Source organism: Anneissia japonica, unplaced genomic scaffold (genome assembly GCF_011630105.1).
Source record: "Anneissia japonica isolate Jap-2015-1 unplaced genomic scaffold, ASM1163010v1 scaffold287743_len2803612_cov181, whole genome shotgun sequence".
Lineage (NCBI taxonomy): Eukaryota > Metazoa > Echinodermata > Crinoidea > Comatulida > Comatulidae > Anneissia > Anneissia japonica.
Genome location: NW_022733259.1, coordinates 1,367,523 through 1,389,243, shown reverse-complemented (window position 1 = coordinate 1,389,243; position 21,721 = coordinate 1,367,523). Strand labels below are relative to the sequence as shown.

At 32.9% G+C, this 21,721-nt stretch overlaps 1 protein-coding gene across 13 annotated transcripts in view; it reads left to right on the top strand.

Moving 5' to 3' along the window:
* The window catches only part of LOC117116127 (apoptosis-stimulating of p53 protein 1-like), a 60,495-nt gene that overhangs the window by 22,467 nt on the left and 16,307 nt on the right, over positions 1-21,721 (top strand). For 4 of the 13 annotated variants that reach the window (XM_033260092.1, XM_033260093.1, XM_033260095.1 and 1 more), the window contains exon 4: positions 1,628-1,680. In XM_033260092.1, coding sequence (XP_033115983.1) covers positions 1,628-1,680 — 53 coding nt within the window. Of the gene's footprint in view, positions 1-1,000; positions 1,315-1,627; positions 1,681-3,662; positions 4,255-10,694; positions 10,839-12,787; positions 13,022-13,138; positions 13,977-19,132; positions 19,284-20,431; positions 20,795-21,721 lie in introns of those variants that run through there. The other 9 variants (XM_033260097.1, XM_033260091.1, XM_033260104.1 and 6 more) reach the window with 9 other exon arrangements.

Here is a 21,721-nt window from a genome sequence, read left to right as displayed (position 1 = left end):
TTTTGTTTTTAAACAAAGGAACAAATTTGACAATAAAAATGTGAAAAAATATTTAATTTGTTCTCAGTGAATAGTTTAATCAAGGAGATATCAAGTAGAATAAAGTTTTTGTTACAGTTTTTGATGAAGTGAGGGAAAGAAATCAGAAATCTGAGTCCAAATAAAATGAGCCATATGGCAATAATTATGGAAATGGTGCTACTCAGTAATCTTATTAGTTTCAATCAGTATTTTGTACATTCAAATGCAAAGAGAGTAATTCATCATCTATCAATTGTATCACATGAATTAATTGAGACAAGATATTTTAAGATTTAAAAAATTGAAATTTTTGATTATATTACTTTCCTTAAATTTACTCCTGCTTTTTCATTTTAGTGCATGCATATCTAGATTTTGTAATTAATTCTGTAATTCCAAATGTAAAATTTAAAGATAAACTCTTATATTATTACATTATATTACATTTATTAAGTTACTTTTATTGATTGTATATTTTACTTTTGTTCTGTATAACAATACATACTTAAATTCTACAATGAACATTTCTTGTTTTACATTTATTAGTTAAGTTATGTTTAAAAATTGTTGTTACTTTTGTGTGTCAAACTGAACCACTTTGGAAACCAGTACATTGTATTGAAAGTGTATTTCAGAATAAAGAAAGAATAAATTAAAAAAACCTAATGAATTAACTTAAAGTTTTCTTTTAAGAATCAACAATACTATCTCTCATTAGGATAGCATGTATTCACAGATTTATATAATAAACGTCATGGAGTTGTTTATGTTTTGTCATGTCCTTGGGTGTGGGTATGTGAATTGCATTGAAGTGTAGCTTCTTCACTAGGGTGTAATTTGAGCTGTGGTTAGTTTATTCCTTGGCAGGTTGCCATGTGGAAGTTGAGTTACAAGTCTTCGGATTTATAGCTCACCAGGTGTCAAGACTCACTGATCTACCTTGAGTACTCAGCATGGGATGCGGCCACATCTGACATGATCTGACTAAGCACAAGAACATTATTTAGGCTCGGTAATTCTTTGGAACTTTCGCTTTTGCTCTCTGAATCCAGCAAATAAACCTTTGAAATAATTTCAGGATTTTTTTTACTTTAACCTTGTGGTACATTATTACTTTGGATATTTTGAGTTTTGAATCAAGTTGGTTAAACGGATTGTCTTGTCTGTTGAGGAAACTATTGTTAACTAGGTTTACCTACAGTCCATGTACATTGGGCTTAGTAGTGTACACACATTTAGGTAATACTTGCACCAAGATAATACAACTGGGTTTACCTACTACTGTAGGTCAAAGTAAGTATTGTACTGAACATACATTATCAACTGGGTTTATCTTGCTCATTAATGATCTTGGTTTATCTAGCACTAAAGTTAAAGTACTGTATACATATCATACCAACTGGGTTTATTTACATTGTGCCTATATGTATTAAAGACAGGGAGTTGGTAAAGATTATCAGGTACTCCATTTTCAGGGCACTGAACCGTAATTAATCTTTTTCATTGGCTTTCAACATTTGTTTTCTAAACATTTTTAACATTCAATTTTAATTTTTTTTTTCTATTCTAATTTGCAAGTTTATCTTTTTCATTTGTTTTTTCATAGGAGGCAGACCATTCCATATCATGAAAAATTCTCCAAGTCAAGATCTGCACAGAGTAAGTTAATGGAAGTTTTTTTAATGCAGAGATTGTACTAGTTTGTAGTTATGTATCTATAATATTTGGTTTATTTTTTGAGTTGACAATTGACATACGGGAGATATTTAACATACAGTAATGTTGTGTTTTAGGGATTTGTGGTATTGGTTTGTAAATGTCACAATTTAAGTTTACACAGCTGTGTCGTGCTGTAGTATAGTACTCGCAATCACCACTTTCCTGTTGCACACATAAATGATGTGGCATGACAACTTACATGCTGCATAAGAACTACATGCCACATAAAACAACTGGCCTACATGTCACATGGACACTACATGCCACATGTGCTGCATGATAACTACATGCCACTTGACAACTACACTTGCCATATAACAACTACATGGAAACTAACATGGTAAGTATGTCCATGGAGGTATAAAAATACCACCATGGTATGTCTAATTCGAAAATATGTAGCATGCTGCATGAGCAGGTTTACCTACAACACGGCACTGACCGCCACAAGCAGGATGGTTGATTACTATATTTTCAACAGGTTAATAGAAGGATGAATTATAAATGTGAGGCAGTCCATTTAATTGTAATTGTAAAAGAGATTTAATTAATTCTCATTATTTATTCATTGCCTTGCAATTGTCAAGGCCCTTCAGTAATAAAGTCTATACAGTAGCCAAAACATTTGTTATTTGTAAAGCAAACCGGTTATTGGTTGTACAACTTATTGTACCAGTTGGTAATGTAAAACTAGTCAGCTACCAGTGGGTAATGTACAAGTACAGTCAACTCTCCCAATACCGACCACCCAGAAAACCGGATTTCACGCAAAACCGGTCGTTTTTAAAAGTCCCAAAATCATTCCTATTCTTAGTGTATTAAAATACTTTCTGAAAACCGGATCTCCCAATTCCGAATTCCGGCCAAATTCTTAAGTCCGGAACAATAAAATTACCTTCTGAAAACCGGACGGCCAGTTTAAAACGATGATTTATTGACGAAATATGTTAAATAAATCATCGGAGACACATCGACTAGCTCCAAATAACAACTATCAATCACTGAACAACGGCTCCCAGAACAACACCACATGTACGATCGTTAGTGTTGATCGTGTGACACGCCGATAGCGCATTAATTAATTAATTGCAATAAGCCTAGATTTCATTTGTTTAATAAACTGATTGTTTAATAAAGTTCATGAGAGTGTGTTTTCTTTATTAAGGAATGTATCCTTTTCTTACATTTTGCATTCATTCTCACGCTAGGGCAAACCAAGCGGTCCCACGCTATCTTCATAAAAACAATTGCGCATGACATTTCACCTGTCACCTCTGACTGTTTTCTATTGGCTGACGCAGTTTAGGGGGCGCTGCATAAGTTAGCACTTATTTTTTTCATTTAGCGACCCAACAAGCTAAGGTTATGCCAGCGGCATCGAAAACCAAGCAAGCGTGCAACTACGTTGAAGTGAAGCAGATTATGGCGATCGAACGAAAAATAACACTGACACTTATTATAAATTACGATACACATTAAGTTGATTTGTGTAAATTTTTATTAATAATAGACTTCGACACAAAAAAATAGGTACATACAACATAATGTAAAAATAAAGTAAAACATGAATTTTAAATGACGTTCTCAGGTCAGTAGGCCTACAACACAGTACATGATGCAGTGTGGTGTACCTTTCTGCTGTACCTTGCTAGGCCTAGGCTTATTATTGACTCAAGGTCGGGGAACCAAGGTAGGTAAACATGACGTTCTCTAAACCAGTCTGTCCGGAAAACCGGTCAAAGTGGACGGTCCGAAGGGTGGTCGGTATTGGGAGAGTTGACTGTAGTCAGCTACCAGTTGGTAATGTACAACCAGTCAGCTACCAGTTGGTAATGTACAAGTCAGCTACCAGTTGGTAATGTACAACTAGTAAGTTACCAGTCGGTAATGTACAACTAGTTAGCTACCAGTAGTTGGTAATGTACAACTAGTCAGCTACCAGTTGGTAATGTACAACTAGTCAGCTACCAGTTGGTAATGTACAACTAGTCAGCTACCAGTTGGTAATGTACAAGTCAGCTACCAGTTGGTAATGTACAACTAGTCAGTTACCAGTTGGTAATGTACAACTAGTTAGCTACCAGTAGTTGGTAATGTACAACTAGTCAGCTACCAGTTGGTAATGTACAACTAGTCAGCTACCAGTTGGTAATGTACAACAAGTCAGCTACCAGTTGGTAATGTACAACTAGTCAGCTACAAGTATCCAGTAGAGTTTGGTATAACCAGCTTTTAAGCATGTGAAACCAGTTAGCATGGCTTTTATTTAATACAATCATTTGACAGTTGGTTAACTACAGTACAGTCGGATAGTATTACAGTAACATCATGTTTTTTGATTGAATTGTTGTATGCTGTCTGTTCCTGCAATTAAGTTTCTTAAATACCTCCTTGTTCAAAAATTATCACCAAAGAAAGCTTGGGCGCTGCAAATTACCAGTTCTTAAGGAATGTGTTGTGAATAGCGAGGATTATCATGCTCTAATATCTACATTGTGTTTATGAATTTTGAAGGTAAGTTTTTGGATAGTTGCCAATCCTTCTTGTTGATCAATTCTCTAAGAAGTTATGATGTGGGAACTCATTGATAAGGATGCTGTTATGTTTTTTATACGTTAAGTTATCTTTCAACATTTTCACAAGTGCACAAACTGTATGCTAGGGAGGAGGTTGTAGACACATTTTTGCACTTTTACATATGCATAAAAATGTTGATTCAATATAAAATGCAATATGTAAAATAGTGGTAAAGTTATATTATGTAACCATGGATATAATATTCATTTTTAAGCAACCAAGTACATTGCTTTATTTGACTTCACAAAAAAATGGAGGATTTTGCAAAATCAAAATTTTTTGTACACTTTTAGAGGGGAGGGAAGGGATACCGAAAAATAGTACAGTTTGTACACTTGAGAAAATGTTAATAATTATGAATGACCCCTAAGAACTCTGGTATTAATACTCCAGTGGAACTCTTGATTTGTGGTCAGCAATAATTCTCTCCACACCTAAACTTCTCTTCTGGGTTTTAAAGTCACATCTTAAATCTAGCAAAAACCCTATTGTGGCTATGTTCTCTGGTACTGTAGATGTTTTTTATGTTGCTTTGAACACTACCACGACTTAGATAACTGCAAAGTAGTATTTTGATGTGTACAACAACTGTTCCACAGAAGCTTAAATTCCCCCTCCCCCAAATAATCACTCACCTAAAGAAATTCAAGTTTATGTTTTATATAGTCACTGCTCCAGTGTAGCAACATATTTTCAACATTTTTGAATATCTTTTCTCAAGCAAAATATCTAATTTAATATAATTCATATCTTAATCATGATTGATCCTTTTAAAATTGATATTATCTTGAAGAATAATATTAATATTATCTTTACATATAATTGGTTGTCTCCGACCAAACCAAGCATAACTGTGCCGCCCCTTGGGATCATAAATGAAACCAAGTATTTAAGTGTCATTGTGTACGAAGCCTACTTTCTTCCTATTAGTCAATAAATTTGTCACTATGTTTTAATATTAATGACAATTTCACAGTCACTTAGCCATTGGATCAGTGTGAAATCTACATTTTAAATTATCAATAATATATTAAATATTTAATGGTAAAACTTGAGCCTGACACACTTAAGATAATCAGCTCAACTACAAGCTTCTTGTGCGTTCTAATTCTGCCTTTTAAGTGCAAAATATGTACATTTGCGTTTGATATTTTTTTAACTCGCAAGCTCAAATGCTCATTGTATGTGTATACTTTGAACAGAATATATCTCAGCTCACAGACTCTGTAAAGGTCTAATAAATTGCTCAATCAAATCAAATTTAATATTTCCTGCGAAAATGGCTCATTTTTTAACCTGTGTGTAGCAACCGGACTGCTGAGTGGTTTACATGCAAGGCTTGGAGCTTGATAGCTTTAAGGCCCAATAAAATAAAATAATTAAGGCCTGTTTCTACTGGAAAGAAATAATCAATTAAAAATCGCTTTTTCAAAAAATCGCTTTTATTCTCACAGTAAAAACCTGTTTGAAAAAAGCGATTAAAAAAAATCGATTAAAAACACGCAATGGATAGCGTGTTTGAACAGCAAATAACCGATTTTGGCTGTGCACCTTTTAGCTGCAACACAAAAAAAGCGATTATCAGGTGAAGTGTGACCTCCAGGTCAGTCACTGCAAAGACTAGATCGTATTCTGAGGCGCGAACTTTCAAAAAAAATTTGTTGTCTTGTTGATGTCCTAGGCCTACAAGCTAAAAACGTCAACAAGCATGAGGAGTGACGAATATATGACGGATATTGGGCCTAGGACTCTCCGCTCTTTTGGGCCTATCGTTGTCCTCGTTTGGTCGTCGTTCATAATTGTGCCGATGAGCACAGCCGAAAACATTTGCCTTCTCACCCCACATCGTATCTTACTGTACTCCTTTTCATCATGACAGGAATGAGAAAAATACTATCCTATACAGTTAGGAAAACAACGTGTTGTATAAACAAAATGGTGACGTAATTTCCATCACGAAAACCGATTTTCGAAAAATGAAAAATGCCAGCAGGCTGTCTGGTACTCATTAAAAAAACGGTTTTAAAAAATCGATTATTTTGTGTTTATCAATAGAAAAACACCCGTAGTTTATCTCCCTCTTCCTCATGCCTTCTAGTATTGAAAAAAAAAAAACTTTTTTGGAAAAGAAGGATGATATTTGGCTTTAATAAAATAAACATGAAAACCATCCGTCCCTCATCACATTTCCAGCCTAAATAGGGTGATAAACTAATAATTTTTTTATAGGGTGTAATGGAACATTTATGCTAAAGCCAAGCATGCTCAATTGTATGGAGATACGATGTCGGCAACACGTTATTGGATATGAATACAATTGTGGGTGATAGCGTGCATGAATTCTATTGAAAGTCTTCTTCGAATAACTTTTTTTTTGCATTGTGTACAATTCCAATGAATGTATTGAATGACATCTGTAATAATGTGTAGTGTTCTGTGATGTGCAATGGAAGGCATGTAAATGCCAGACATCATCATCCTCGTTAGTATAATATTACGATTTATTAGTATTCATAAACACAAGCGATGTAACTAGATCTATTTATACTGTGTACACACCTTTTGTCTCATTAACTTGTTCATGTGTCTGTTTTTTTTTACTGAGTACTAATATGTTTCTGTCATGCTGCAAAGGCATGGATCATTGATTTGACTGAAGTTTATACTAAATATGCAAGATACCGGCCTTATAATAATAACAATAATAATACACATTATCATTATCAGTCTTTCCATAATAGAGTGGAGTTGAATAGCTTGCCTCCCAATCCCAGGGTCCTAGATTCATTTCATGTCACGGCAACAGGATTTTTTCTCATGACGAAACAACTCCACCCCCTAAGCCTCGTAATGAGAGTTAGTTTATGTAGAATGTCTTTGCATCTTGGGAAGGGATCCAGTTTAAACGATCAAGTTCGCTGTTTGGCATATCATTGGGCTTGGGCCTAAACAATTTTTTTTTTAAAGCCTTTGTGTTGTAAAGAAATCTATTTTATCTGCAAATGATAATCTTTTAAGGGGTTTGAACCTAGGCTCATAGAAATACAGGATGTGCACCATAACCAACAAGCTACAGCTTCACACTATTTTGCAATAATGTAAGTGCCCCAATGAAAACCTTTGGAACTCCTCAGAAACTTGTGTCACTTGTTTGTCACGCAATTAAAATCCTTGTCTTAAAGCACATGGTTATCGTCCTACGATAACTTTGGAGACAGCACGTTTAACTTGGAGGTTAATCGCCATTTAAGCCCTATAAGACCAGAGCCATCATTACACAGTAGTCTACCTACGTCAGTCTCATCCTTTAAGCTTCTACAAGTTGGTGCGGCTTCATAAGGAATAGATCATAATCTCAGAGAAATTAAATCTTCCTAAAATAAATAGAGATGGTAAAGTAGTAATTCAGAAGCAACATACTAATTATTCTAAATTAAAGAAAAAACAAAACAGATTTGGACTCACTTTATTTCATCCTTTTTACGGAAGTTTGTTGCTTGCAAAAATATTAAAACCTGGATATCCTTTAACTAGGAGCTGTCCAGTGTGGTGTTATTCTCTTCCTTGACACACTATTGTCATTCTCTTCCTTGACACTATTGTCAAACATTTAAAGTGTAGTATTTGGTCGAATTCTGTGTTCTATCTAATCTGGTATGATAAAAAAGAATGGTACTTTTAAGACAACTGTAGTTGAATTATGCAAGCTTCCGGAAACATCAAACTACCTTCATCAAGTACGGTATGCTGGTTGACTTGCGCAAGAGATCTTCCTTCCTGCTCAAGTCTTCATGTGAGAACACCATCCAATACATTTTTATGGAATACCTCCAGGTGACAGTCAAACGAAATAGTGCTTTAAAAAATTTAGATAACGAACTCTGTAGAAATTACAACCTTTCTGATAATGATATACCCTCCTTCATGCCTGTGCCCCAAGTCTATTCAATATACTGTAAAACCTTGAATAGAAACACAATGGGCTTAATCTCGAGAAGAAGCCCATCTCGAATTAAAGCCCCCTCTTCAGTCTGCAAAAATTTCCTCGAAAAGAAGCCCATGAGCTTCATTTTAAGATAGCGTGGGCTTTTTTTTCGATGTAGTACAGTACATACACTGTACATGAATTTCAAAGCAACAAAATGAATTAAAAACATGCTTGGTTTGATGTGTCAGTAGTTTAGGTGATTTAATGCCGGTTAATATACTCCATGATACAGATTGATTTTACAGAGGCCCTATTTTTTATTGTTTTATAGTTATTCCCAAAATTCACAGCATTCGTTTTGAAAAGAAGCCCCCCCTCTTTACTTTGCAAAAGTAGCTTCGAAAAGAAGCCATTGAAAGTTTGTAAGAAAAAAGAAGCCCAGGTCTTGAGTTTAAGGTTTTATTAGTAGTAGACTTGACATGACCACTTCTAAATTTTGTTTCATGCCTCTGCCTTCCTGATTCTGTTAATGACATACCCTCTTGTTCCTTTCCTTGAGGGCATTCAGTTGAACACAGACACCTCCTTGCTTTATTGGTTCTCCTGCCTTTCTCAGTCTGAGTGCTATACAGTATCCTTCTATCTCCTAAGCCCATTCAATAATACAGTAGTCCCAGCCCTTCTTCCTTCCCCTAGTCCATTTAGTATGTCCCCTCCTTCATTTTCCAAGGCCATTCAATATATAGTAGTTCACCTGACAACCACCTTCTAATTTCCTTTGTTCACCTGCCTTTCCACAAATTATAATATTCTTTATTAACATAATGAATATTACCTGCAGTCAATATTTTGATCGTTGATTAGATTGGATTATAAATTAAATCATAAACATAAATGAATTTTGATAAGTTGGCAAAATATAATGTGTTAAGCTGGCAGATGGACGGTGTAATAAAGTGAGACAATCAATAATTTATCCAAGATTAATCTAAGTATCGTACTTTACTGTCACTTTTAAGAAATATCTTTATAAGTGCATAAACCGCTGGTTGACAGGCTGGTCAAAGGTCAATAACCGCTGGTCAAAGATCAGTGACCTTTGAATATTGGTTAAAACGTTTTTTTTTTTTTTTTGATTGATTCTATACTTTTTGGTAGTGTAATAATGAGAAGTCACATTCATCACTAGTATTGGATGTAAATTTAAAAATTGAAAATAAAAAATAAAATAAAATATGGTAATAATTTCAATGATTACATTATTTTTATGCCATGTATATATCATACATTATTTTATTTATTTAATTTAATTATAATTTAAATTGAAGTATTGATCATTACTTTATGCAAGCAGCAGTTTGTTGATGTAGGCGATAAATTTAATTGCAGTACCACAACTAATATTTCGTACACCCAACATATGTGAAATTAGCTAGATTCAATCATTACCAAGTCCCACGAGTACCCACTTACAATCCTAGCTCAAGTTACTCACATTCGCTTATCAATAATTGTAACATTCTCTGCCCAAATATGTCTGTAATATTTGAATATCAACACTATCTAATATTTCTTTCAGTATATTTAATTGTATTGTTTAACTGAAACTATTTAAAAATGCTTTAACACTGGCAATATGAATTTATTATTTAAGACAATAATTAAATATATGAAATAAGTAGATTAATATTTGACCATGATGTAATAGAATAATTTGAACATAACTACAAATAGTACTCTATTATTAATTAGTAATGATAATGTTAATAATAATAATAATGTATTTTTATCTGTAGTGGAATCCATATCATCATACATCATAGTATTTTATATAAGAGATTCTACAGTACTGTATTACCGAAACTTCATTTTTGCTGGTGTATTTTGTAATAACAAGCCGACAAAAGTTGCTTCTCAATAGAGTTCTAAATTGTTTACATTGTTTATTATTCCGGTTATTAATGATGTCAAGTTTAAAATTCATAGGAAATAATACTGATGTAGTTGTAGTTTATAAAAGGTAATATCCTATATTTATTTTGTATATATAAATATAATTACTATTGTGTCAGAAATTCTTCTGTTTATTATTTCTTTCATGTTTTGGAAATAGGCCTATTAATATATTTTGGAGAAAACTTCTTTTTCCCATCTAGAACCAAGACAGTCCAATTTAAATTAGGTGGCTCTACAAACCAAGTCAAGTACAAAAATATACAAGGCCAAGTTGGTACAGGCCTACTTTCCTGAATTAAACTACCAAGGACATGCTTTTCCCAAGTAATAATAGCATATAAGTGTTTATATCATTCTTTTCATAACATAATACAATAATACCAATAATGATATTCAGAAGCAAATAGGAAACAATATCGGTTGTGGTTGAAAGGTCAACGATATCAGGTAGATCAATCACTTCCTGCCTATGTCAATATAACTTACTTTTTCGTATCCTTTTCCTGGCCATTGTCAATATAAACCCACCACACAATACACCACTGTGACATCAGCATATGTATCATTGCATTTCATACTTTACTAGTGGATAGTGAACAATATATTTATAGTTGTATGGTCAAACCAGCTGTTTTGAGTAAGTTATCAAACTTGTTATGATTGTTTTTGGAGTTATGTATCATCATATCGAGGTAGGGATGATATTGTGTAGATTGTTCAATAGGACAGATTGTCAAAATTGTTTTCAGTTGAGTTTTATCTTTATCCATGGAAGGAGTTAATCCCTTTTACAGTTCTTGTGAATTTGTTACTTGATAGAATGATCAGTCAGTAATGATGTAACAATCAGTCAATCAATGTTTAGGCACATTGGCCAAGGATATGCCAATAGCGAATGATCACCTTTATAATCGGCAATCTCGTTGAAACAGACAAGATGCTCTTCATTAATTAAGTCTCATTATGAGGCTTAAAAGAGACGATTTTTAGAAAAAATCCTGAACCAGAACCGTAGTAATGAAAGGCAAGCATCTGATCCACAACGTACAGCTTCACTCAGACAGTCAGTTGGTCAGTCAGTCAGTCGGTCAGCCATAATATGGCAGTCAGCTAGTCAGTCGATCAATCAAATGATAAAATTTATTACTCCTACCGGTATAGATCAGAATGTAGTTGGTTGAACAAAGCGAATCTGTATATCTATTCAATCATTCATTCATTTAGTCAGTCTGGTCAATTTTTATCGTCATCGTCAATTAGTGATCTGCTATTGTAGCCAATGCCACCATTTTTTATGGTCTTGCATTTCTGCTTTCCTTAACTCTTGATATGTGCTTCCAATTTCATCAAGCAATCATTTTTAAAAGGTGCTTAAAAAAATATTAATTAAAGCCAAATTGTTATTTTTTTTTTTTTAGTTAAAGCATTTTCAGACTTCCAATATATACCAAAACACATGTTTTATCAGAGCTCCATGATCACATCAGTGCTGGATCTCAGATGGAGGGTCCAGATGGCAGTGAATGGCACTCAAGACTTAAATTTGAATGTGCTGTTCTCTTTTTCCCATTTTCCTGCCATTGTAGATGCATCATTGAAAATAATCTAGGATTGTCTGTTGAATCTCACACTCAGACAAAAATCGTAAAACTGACACACATGGCGTCAGCTGATAGTTGGCATCAGTGATTCCATGTCCACCGCAACACAATAAAGCGTGCGTAACAGATAATTTTAAACGACACATGGAACAAAGATGATTTTGTCTGTCAAAAGTCCGCTCTGCAAATGCATTGTATGCCCACCTAGGACATACAGTTACCTAACAATAATTAGGTGACTTCGACCAAAAAGGTATAAAAATTCCTAATGTACAGTATACCTGGCTACTTCCACCATATGTTATTTATTGATTGATTTCATTCTTGTTTGTCTTGCTTTCGAGAAAGAATTAATACAATAAAAGGGAAGTTACAAATTTTTTCCCTTTGAAATCCAAATAGCAATGTAATGTAAACGTAATTTATTTTAATAATAGCTTCGAGACATTAATTAACCAGGAAATATTTTCTTAATTTTTTAGATTTTACATTGCATTACTTAAAAGATTAGAATTTAAGTGTGGTAGAAATGACTTGCTTATTCTGAACATTATCATATTTCTAAAGATTTCCCAACATTCCAACGTAAGTAGCAACCAATTAGATAAGCATTAGATTTAGATTCTCTTTCCTGCGGAGCTTTGCCTAATCTGCAGAATTGCAATTTTGGCGAAAAAAAAATCAGAGGTTCAGTCTAATTATTATGCAGACATTGTATGAAAGAACGTATCGAAGTAGCAGTTACAAAAATCAACTGGTTTAGAATTGACGCTAAAAGTGGCATGGGTCACACTCCATAAACACAGGTTTGTGTATTAACCCTAGGGCAAAGGTTTTGTTCCTACCCTGACAATTCTTTCCTCTTTAAAGTACAAAGGCCTTTACAAATAGTGCCATTATTTACAAAGGTTTAGAAATAATGTAGGCTCTTATCCAATAAGATGGCTGTTCTGATAGCCTTTTATTATAATGTCAATGACTCGCTGCCACATATGCATGAGAATAGGCCAGGACCGAAATTCTGCATAACAATACATGGAGAACTATTCATACCACGCATGATGTAGTGTCAATGAAGGCTACAGAAAATAGAACACTGGTTGTTTAATACTGCTGTAATTATGAGCTAACCAACATGCTGGTATATTTCTGGCTAAGGATTCATCTTAATTCCTATGAAAGTATACTCCGATATAATTAGGAAGATAACAGGAGAAAGGTAAGTGATATACTGTTGCTTGTACTGATTGGGTCTTATGGTTTGTTATGGATTAATGGACCAATGTTGATTATAATGCTGGTGTCAGAATATTGTGTGTTCTCCGATGCGTAACGTTCTGACAGGCAGCCTTTGCAATGATGAGACCGGCTGATGATCTCATGAGGCGTGTCCATTTTGCTATGACTATGGAGCTACCTGATAGGCCAGTCGGTAGATTCTACCACGCATAATTTTTAATTTATTGAATGCATTGCGCTACATTCATTGGGGAATTAGGCAAAACAGCGTATATTTTCTTCATTTCTAGTACATTTGAAATTCCTCCTGAATTAATCATTCAGTAGGAAAGGAGTATTTATAAACTGAGATTTAATTCTTCTTGTCATTTCTGTTGCTGTAGCAGTTGTAGTAACAGACAGCTGCTATATTTAATTAGTATTAAACTTTAAATATGTTGGGTATTGGTTTTGTGAAACCAGCTCGTGTTATGAATTCAACTTCAATTGCCCAACATAAAACATCGGCAAAGCAACAGGCATCTAAAGAGATTGTTTACCAAAAATCTAGCGAGATGTCCACGGATGAAAATGCAGTTTATGGTGATAAATCTGTTGATGATGAAGTGTTGCAACGAAGACGAATTGCAAACGAGATGTTTAAGCACACCGAGGATATATATGGTACCAGATTGAAGAACGGTATTCGATTAAGTAGCAGTTCTAAAGATGAGTTTCATCACACTCGACCATGTACTGAAGACTTATATGGAACGATAAAGAATGCTAGAACCAATGCTAACAATGAGGGATTCTTAAAAAGCAGCCCGGCTCTAGATGAGTTGTATGAGAGGCAGTCAAAACCAGGCAACAACTATGATCATAACCTTGTGGAGGATATATACGCCAGTATACCGAGGCCTATACTTAGGCCCGATGATGAAATTACTGCTGAGGTAAGTAGGCTGTAAGGTTGCCTGGTGTCCAACTCACTCCTGTCTTTTAAGCTAATCAGAAATATTGGAAAAATCTACTTCTCATGAAAATACTCTGAAAGATGTCAGCATTATATGTTCTATTCAATCTCTATTTGTGTGTATAGAGTTTTTAAAGAAGCACATTATATTTTATGTTTTTTGTAAAGGAACTATCAATATCAGTAATTTTATTACTGTAGTTTTCTGTCTTCTCAAAGATTGCCTTAAGGCTAAAAAAATATCCCATCCGCTAATTTTTATAATTTTATAATCTTGATGAATAGCTTTGGATGTGTCATGAACTATCCATGCACTGATGGATATAATATGCACTAATTAGCAATTTATGCTTAATTACGTATTTTAAGTAAAATTATCATTGATAATTATTTGTTATTCCTGAATCATTCATTGTAATTTTCCATCAGTTGAGTTCGGTTTTATATTTGTTCAAAAACCTCTGAGGATGCGAGTAGTTTTACATTTCCTGCTTTCTTCCTTGTTCCTCTTTATGATTGATATCTGATATATTGCTTTTATACAAAACAGGAACAGATAAAATGATTGTAGAATATGTCTTCTATCTGTCTGGATTATATTTATCTCATTCATCTTTCTATTTTAAACCATCTTCATTCAGAATTTTATTCAGAATGCTACAAATGATGATCTTGTGTCCAATGCAAGCAAATCATCTATGCGTGTATCCATTTAGTTTTATTTGAGAACTTTTATTTTGTTCGGCCAATATAAAATACATGAATTATTAAAAAAAGAAAATTAATAAATGTTAATAATAATATTAAGGAAGTAACACAGTAACCTGAAATTGCTACAATTGAAACAACCCAAGTGCAAATATACTCAAAAATCAATTAAACTGTCGGTACTTCTGTGATGTTTTGATGGCGCTTGTGATAAAAGAGGTTCTGCCTACTGATGGAAAATGAAACTCTGTTGTCTTCCAAAATTGAATCTTCCACTTGGACACTGGGAGGGTTTTTTTGTTTTTGTTTTTTTGTTTTTTTTGGTTTTTTTTTGTTTTTATTTTGTTACTCAACCAACAGCAACTTACATGAGGGTAAACAATGAAATCAATAACAAGAAAAATAAATATGGTAAATAGAGGCTTGTACTAAATAGACAATGCAAAAGGTTTGTACAAATAACATGACTGTGAGGTTGCAAGAGAGTGGCTATTACAGTTATTATTACAGTGGCTAAATGTTTCAATGCATAATAAATGTTTAAAGGCTGTTTGTAGTGAAATTTATCATCTGCTGTGAAAGACCTTTTCAAATTTTTGTTGATTTTCTTGTTCCTCTTTATGATTGATATCTGATATATTGCTTTTATACAAAACAGGAACAGATAAAATGAATGTAGAATATGTCTTCTATCTGTCTGGATTATATTTATCTCATTCATCTTTCTATTTTAAACCATCTTCATTCAGAATTTTATTCAGAATGCTACAAATGATGATCTTGTGTCCAATGCAAGCAAATCATCTATGCGTGTATCCATTTAGTTTTATTTGAGAACTTTTATTTTGTTCGGCCAATATAAAATACATGAATTATTAAAAAAAGAAAATTAATAAATGTTAATAATAATATTAAGGAAGTAACACAGTAACCTGAAATTGCTACAATTGAAACAACCCAAGTGCAAATATACTCAAAAATCAATTAAACTGTCGGTACTTCTGTGATGTTTTGATGGCGCTTGTGATAAAAGAGGTTCTGCCTACTGATGGAAAATGAAACTCTGTTGTCTTCCAAAATTGATTACTACTTTTGGTACTTACTGTAGTTGGTTTCCTCCCGAATCTTCCACTTGGACACTGGGAGGGTTTTTTTTTTTTTGTTTTTTTTTTTTGTTTTTATTTTGTTACTCAACCAACAGCAACTTACATGAGGGTAAACAATGAAATCAATAACAAGAAAAATAAATATGGTAAATAGAGGCTTGTACTAAATAGACAATGCAAAAGGTTTGTACAAATAACATGACTGTGAGGTTGCAAGAGAGTGGCTATTACAGTTATTATTACAGTGGCTAAATGTTTCAATGCATAATAAATGTTTAAAGGCTGTTTGTAGTGAAATTTATCATCTGCTGTGAAAGACCTTTTCAAATTTTTGTTGATTTTTGGAAAAAGTAGTGTTCATATATGAGGTACATCTATGCACTGGTTATCAATATTCCTCTTTTTGCCCTCTGCAGTTTTGGTTTAAGATAAAATAGTTATGATTCTAAAAGCTTGTTTGCAGAAAGAAATGGATGGATTTTCCTGCTAAGTTCCCTTTATGAAATTGAAATAATTTCTCTGTTAGTCAATTGTAATAATTGATGAAATGGTGTTTGTTTTTGTTTATTTCATCTAGATAATTATCATGTGATATGGAGAAGATTACTTGCTTAGGCCTTAATACTAATAGTGCACATACTAAAGTGCAGTCACGATACCAGCATCCATGCATTTATTTCCCATTAAATGAAGTCATTGAATTTATTAATTTTTAATGAATTGTTGATGTATACTGCAATTGCCAGTGATACCAATTTTCTTTGAACTTTAGGATTTATTCAGTGTTCTATAAGAATTTTTAATCAATCACTAGTTTGTCTAAAAAGCTGTTTTCTCTATGATTTATGAAATTCAGTAAAATACTAATTTGTATTTCACATTTTCTATAAACATTAAACTAGATTGTATAGTAATGCAGAATTATATTCAATTTCCTTAGCTGCTTAAGCCTTAAATTGATGTTGAGAAAAATACTTTTGCTTTGAAGCCTACCAATTAGATAATTTTTGTTGTCGTATAACAGCTTACCAAAATGTTTTTGTCCTTGTTGCCATGGTAATTCATCTTAGAGAAAGCTATTAAATATTATAATTAATAATATTATACTGGTATTTAAGATTCAAGCATGACAATAAATTTCAAGAATAATATTTTCTAGCATTTCATCATTGAAGCATGCCGATATTGACCTCTGACCATCCTTGTTTAAGTTCCCTCCATCCCTTCCCATTACTTCAAGTACAGTAATTGACAGCAGTGAGGTCAACTAAAGGTCAGGTGTCACAGCAAACTTGAAACCTGATTTTTACTCTCTATCAAGCAGTTTTTCCCATTGCAAATTCAACTACAGTATTATTTATGAATATATATTTTAATCATTAGAAATAATAGGCTAAAAATATTTGCTTCATAAATACGTTGAAATATACAATATTAAAATGTTCATTAATGATAAGTACTAAGATAGATTATAACTCAATTTATAATGTTTTGTGGAATTAATATCGCATTCAATTGTCAGTCGGCATTCCTTCTAAAAAAGTCATTGCACTGTTGATGTACATTTATAACATCCATTATCAGTTATGGAACATTAAGGAATTTATTAGCCTTTTTTTGTCTAGATACATTTTATTCTTTTATTAGAATATCAAAAATAGCACTAGTCTAAGTATAGTACTAGCAGCATTAACTCTAAAATGTTTGTATTGCAAAGGTCTTATAAACAATGTAAAGTGAAAAACCTATCTGTATTATTTTTTGTGTATTTTTTTTAGACATATGAGCTTAGGATTGTCAATATCGAATACAAATAACTTTTTTTTTAACATGTGGCAATCCCTTTTACAAGACAAACATTTACATAAGGTGCTTTACACAGATTAGTTCCTGTTATGAGACATAGGAGTTGGAATTTGTTTGGTTGTGAGGAAAATCTCTAGTGTTGTGACAGGATTTGAGAAAGCAGGACCCATGGATTGTAAGACAGTCACTTTGACCACCGAGATGCATCCTCTTCACTGCCAATTCTAAGTTAGATAGAAGATCGTATATTTATAGATATATGTTTTGCGTCACTTGATAAAATGATGATGATGCTTCATTGAAGCTTAAAATGTGTCCAGAGTTGTTTTGGTTGTTAGAGAAAATCCTTGTGTTTTGATAGGATTTGAACCCAAGACCCAGGAACACATCAACCACTGCGCTACATCTCCACTCCCATATTTACTTTTAGGTAGAATGTGCTATATTAATAGATATGACTTGCGTCATCTGACAAGGATGTTAAACTGACTTCAAGGTACTGATTGCATCTGTCAGCGCACAATATAAACGTAAGCGCTTTTAAAGCCCAAAACTGCTGGTACTCTATCCTTGGCATTAATCAAGATTAATTTATCTGGATGATTGACGTAGTTTATTATCCGGATTTTATTGATATAAACGTTTATCTTTGTATTTATATCCAAAAATAAAATACTATAAATATTTGTTGGAATTTTTCTCAATGCAATTATGTAAATATAATTATTAAGTAATTTTAAGTAATAATTATTGCAGTAGCACTTGAAAAGTAATGACATATTTATTCATATGCTTAAACCTTTACCATGGCTTTCTTTGGACATTATCAACGAAGGCAGGGAAGCCATTTCTGCATTATTAATTCTGTACTGTATATTGTAGACAATCTCGTCTACTTGTTCAACTGTTTGAATATTATAACTTCAATATTACACAATCCCAGGCAGACTTCTAAACCAACCTTCCTATGGAGGAAAAAAAGTGTATACTACAAATTTTAAAATCATAATTCGGAATAAAGAATTAAAAATAGTACTGTAGGCACCAATCTGCATTCAAGCACACACACCAAAACTGCAGAATTGAGAATAATATTTTAGTAATGTATGTTAATGTAGCGTATAAAAGTAAGACCAGCATACAAGAAAATGAACATAGACCCTCAATTTATGGTTCACTTATTAAAATTTGAGATTTGCTCCTTTTTATTTTTTTGATAATTATAAATTCATAGTTTCTAAATTTTAATTGTCAGATTTTCTGTTGATGTATTTTTCCAGTAACTAGTATGGTTTGTTTATTTATGTTTATTGAGGATAATTGATTTAAATAAATTACAAATATACAGCAGTAGATGTTGACAAGTATACACTTTACAAGAATTTATCAGTTATGGCATTTTGAAATTTGAGTATCCTCCTGAGGTGGTTCAGACCATGCAGACCAATCTTAAGTTTTCAAGCCTGGTTTTGATTAGCTGATTGCCATGAATGGTTCTAACTCTGAAGGCCAGTGGGGGTGTGTCAAGCAGGTGAGCATCATTGCTTAGTTGTCATTCATCCTGCCTATGTATTGAGGCTAGAAACAACTGCTCTTTCACTCTCGATGGAATATACTGGTATTTTTATTTGTTACTAAAGTACTGATACTTATCTATAAGAAAGAAAGTAAGTACCCTTGTATTGTACCAGTACTTGTTTTAACAAAGCAGTCATGTTTTCACTTTAGGCTTAAGAGTTTAGTTTTAATTAATGATCTAAATTCATTCATTCTCTTTTATTTATGTTGCTTTTTGTGTCACAGCCTACTACTTGCTTGTATTATCCTTTGTGTATACAGTATTTTATTGTTTATATTGTTTTATATCTTTTGTCTAAACCCTACAGTGGGTATTTCTCTCTACTGGTATTCTTCAATTTGAAGTGTGAAATTATAGTGTTTCCTTATTGTCTTAAAATTTAAAATGGTGCAAGTCTAAGTCAAAACATGTTCCACTAAATACTATTTCACTTCATGGTTTGTCCTTCAACACTGCGGTTTAAATAGATAGTAACAAATTTTCTAATTGATATAGTCAAATTTTATTTACTTAATTGTAAATTTTAGAATATTTATAATAGTAATAATATTATTATAGTATACTTTAGCTAGGTGTTTATATTATTCATATGTTAAACCATGTTATTCAAGTTTATATAATATTCGTTAAATGGCAAAACCATTGAATGATGTTTGTTAACAAATATTTGTGATTTTGCCTTTCCTGAAGTACTATATTTTATAATGTCTTGAGCACGCTTTATTGTGATTACCGGTACTGTATTCTACTACTTTTATACCCGATGGTAAATAGTTCTGAAAATACATTAACAGGTAAACTATTTATAGTTTATAAGTTAATATTTGTTTATATGCATCTTAGGTAGCCAGCCATAAGCAAAGTTAGGACCTGTTTTTCCAATTTTAATAAGCCCTCTCCCACCATCCTCTACCCTATCCCAACCATTTTATTTAGGCTCAAACTTGCGATGGATGATGTAGGTTACATACCTACGTATTAGTAAGTGTTTAAATTCAATTTGAAAGCATTCTTTCCTCAACCTTAAATAGAATATAGGGAGTAAACAGGTGTTAGAGCTACCATCGTGAAATAAAGTTGAAATAAAATAAAATAAATAAAAAGTCAAAGACACAAAGCAACAACATTGGATACAAAGTGCAACATGTATTAACAACACCAAGTCCAGCGTATGCAAATGATATGCTGACTCATTGGACCTTATGTAAACAATTAATGCTTATTCAGTCAGCCCTTTACAGACTGCTCTAACCTAAGGCAGGATCTCCATACACAATCAGTTTAATTAGTGATGTATTTCCTGTTAAATGCCTGTTGAGTTAACTTATCGAAGGAGATACTGTATAATCAGGATTGACAATATTATTGGGAAGAATACTAAAAAATACAAGGAAAATTGCTGTGGTGGTTATTGTAGAAAAGAGTGCATACTGCAGTATTTTGAGCTGAACCACACTCTTGAGGTGATTTACTATATTCAAGTTGGATTGTTTATTCCACACAGTAGGGTGGCTGTTCAGAGTGAGAGAGGTCAACATATTGCCTTGGGCATTGTAGAATTGCCATTTTTTTGTGTGTACATCTTTGAAGTCAGGCTAGGTAGGTATTCTTGAAAAAAATAACGTAATACTGCTAATGCCTGGTAGATATTAATGTAACAACTATTTTAGGAAAGGTACCAAGGCTTAGAAGGAAGTAAAGGCATAGATATAGATTTATAGCTTGCCTACAATGTGTGACATTTTCAAGTACATAAAATTTGAAGCATATTCCTGATTTAGGTAAAATTTGAAAATGCTAACTTTGATTTATGCAATAACTGTTATCCTTATTTGCCTTTAACCATAATACACTTTCAATCAACAGCAATATTGTTATGGTATCATTATGTTTTTATTTTTATTATGAAAAGAACCATAAAGTTTTCAATGACAAAATGTAATCCTTTTGTAAAACTATATTAAGAAAGGACAAACAACTGTCTGCTGTACAGCGTAATATTATTTTTTATTATTTTCTTACTGGTAGTCAAAAAGAAAAATAAAAATAGAAAAAGGCACTATTAAGAATAATTCCAGTCACTGCCTGTTGTGACCATTTCCAGTGCTCAGAAACAATTGAATCCTTTATAACTGTACTACTGATATAACTATAATTAGGAAGTTGGTAAGTATACCAGTAAATTTCATGAGTAATCAAAGGTAAAGATTTGGTCAACAACAAAAAACTTGAGTGTACATATTAAGATGCCCCCTGGTGGGTACTGAAAGTAATACTGACTATGCACCGGTGTTTTTTACTAGCTTAAGACCAAACAGCCAACTCCTAGTTTGGTAATTAATTCCACACTATTGTTTTAAGAAATTGATTTTTATTTCATTATATCACTGTTTGACTGCTTTGTGGTTTTTGTGAACTCTCAGCCGAGGTACCGTACTTACAGCGGGGTTCAGTGACCCAAAAATTAATGAGGAGTAGACTGAGGCCTTATTATAAATAATTTATTTTATTATTTCAAAAGAATGG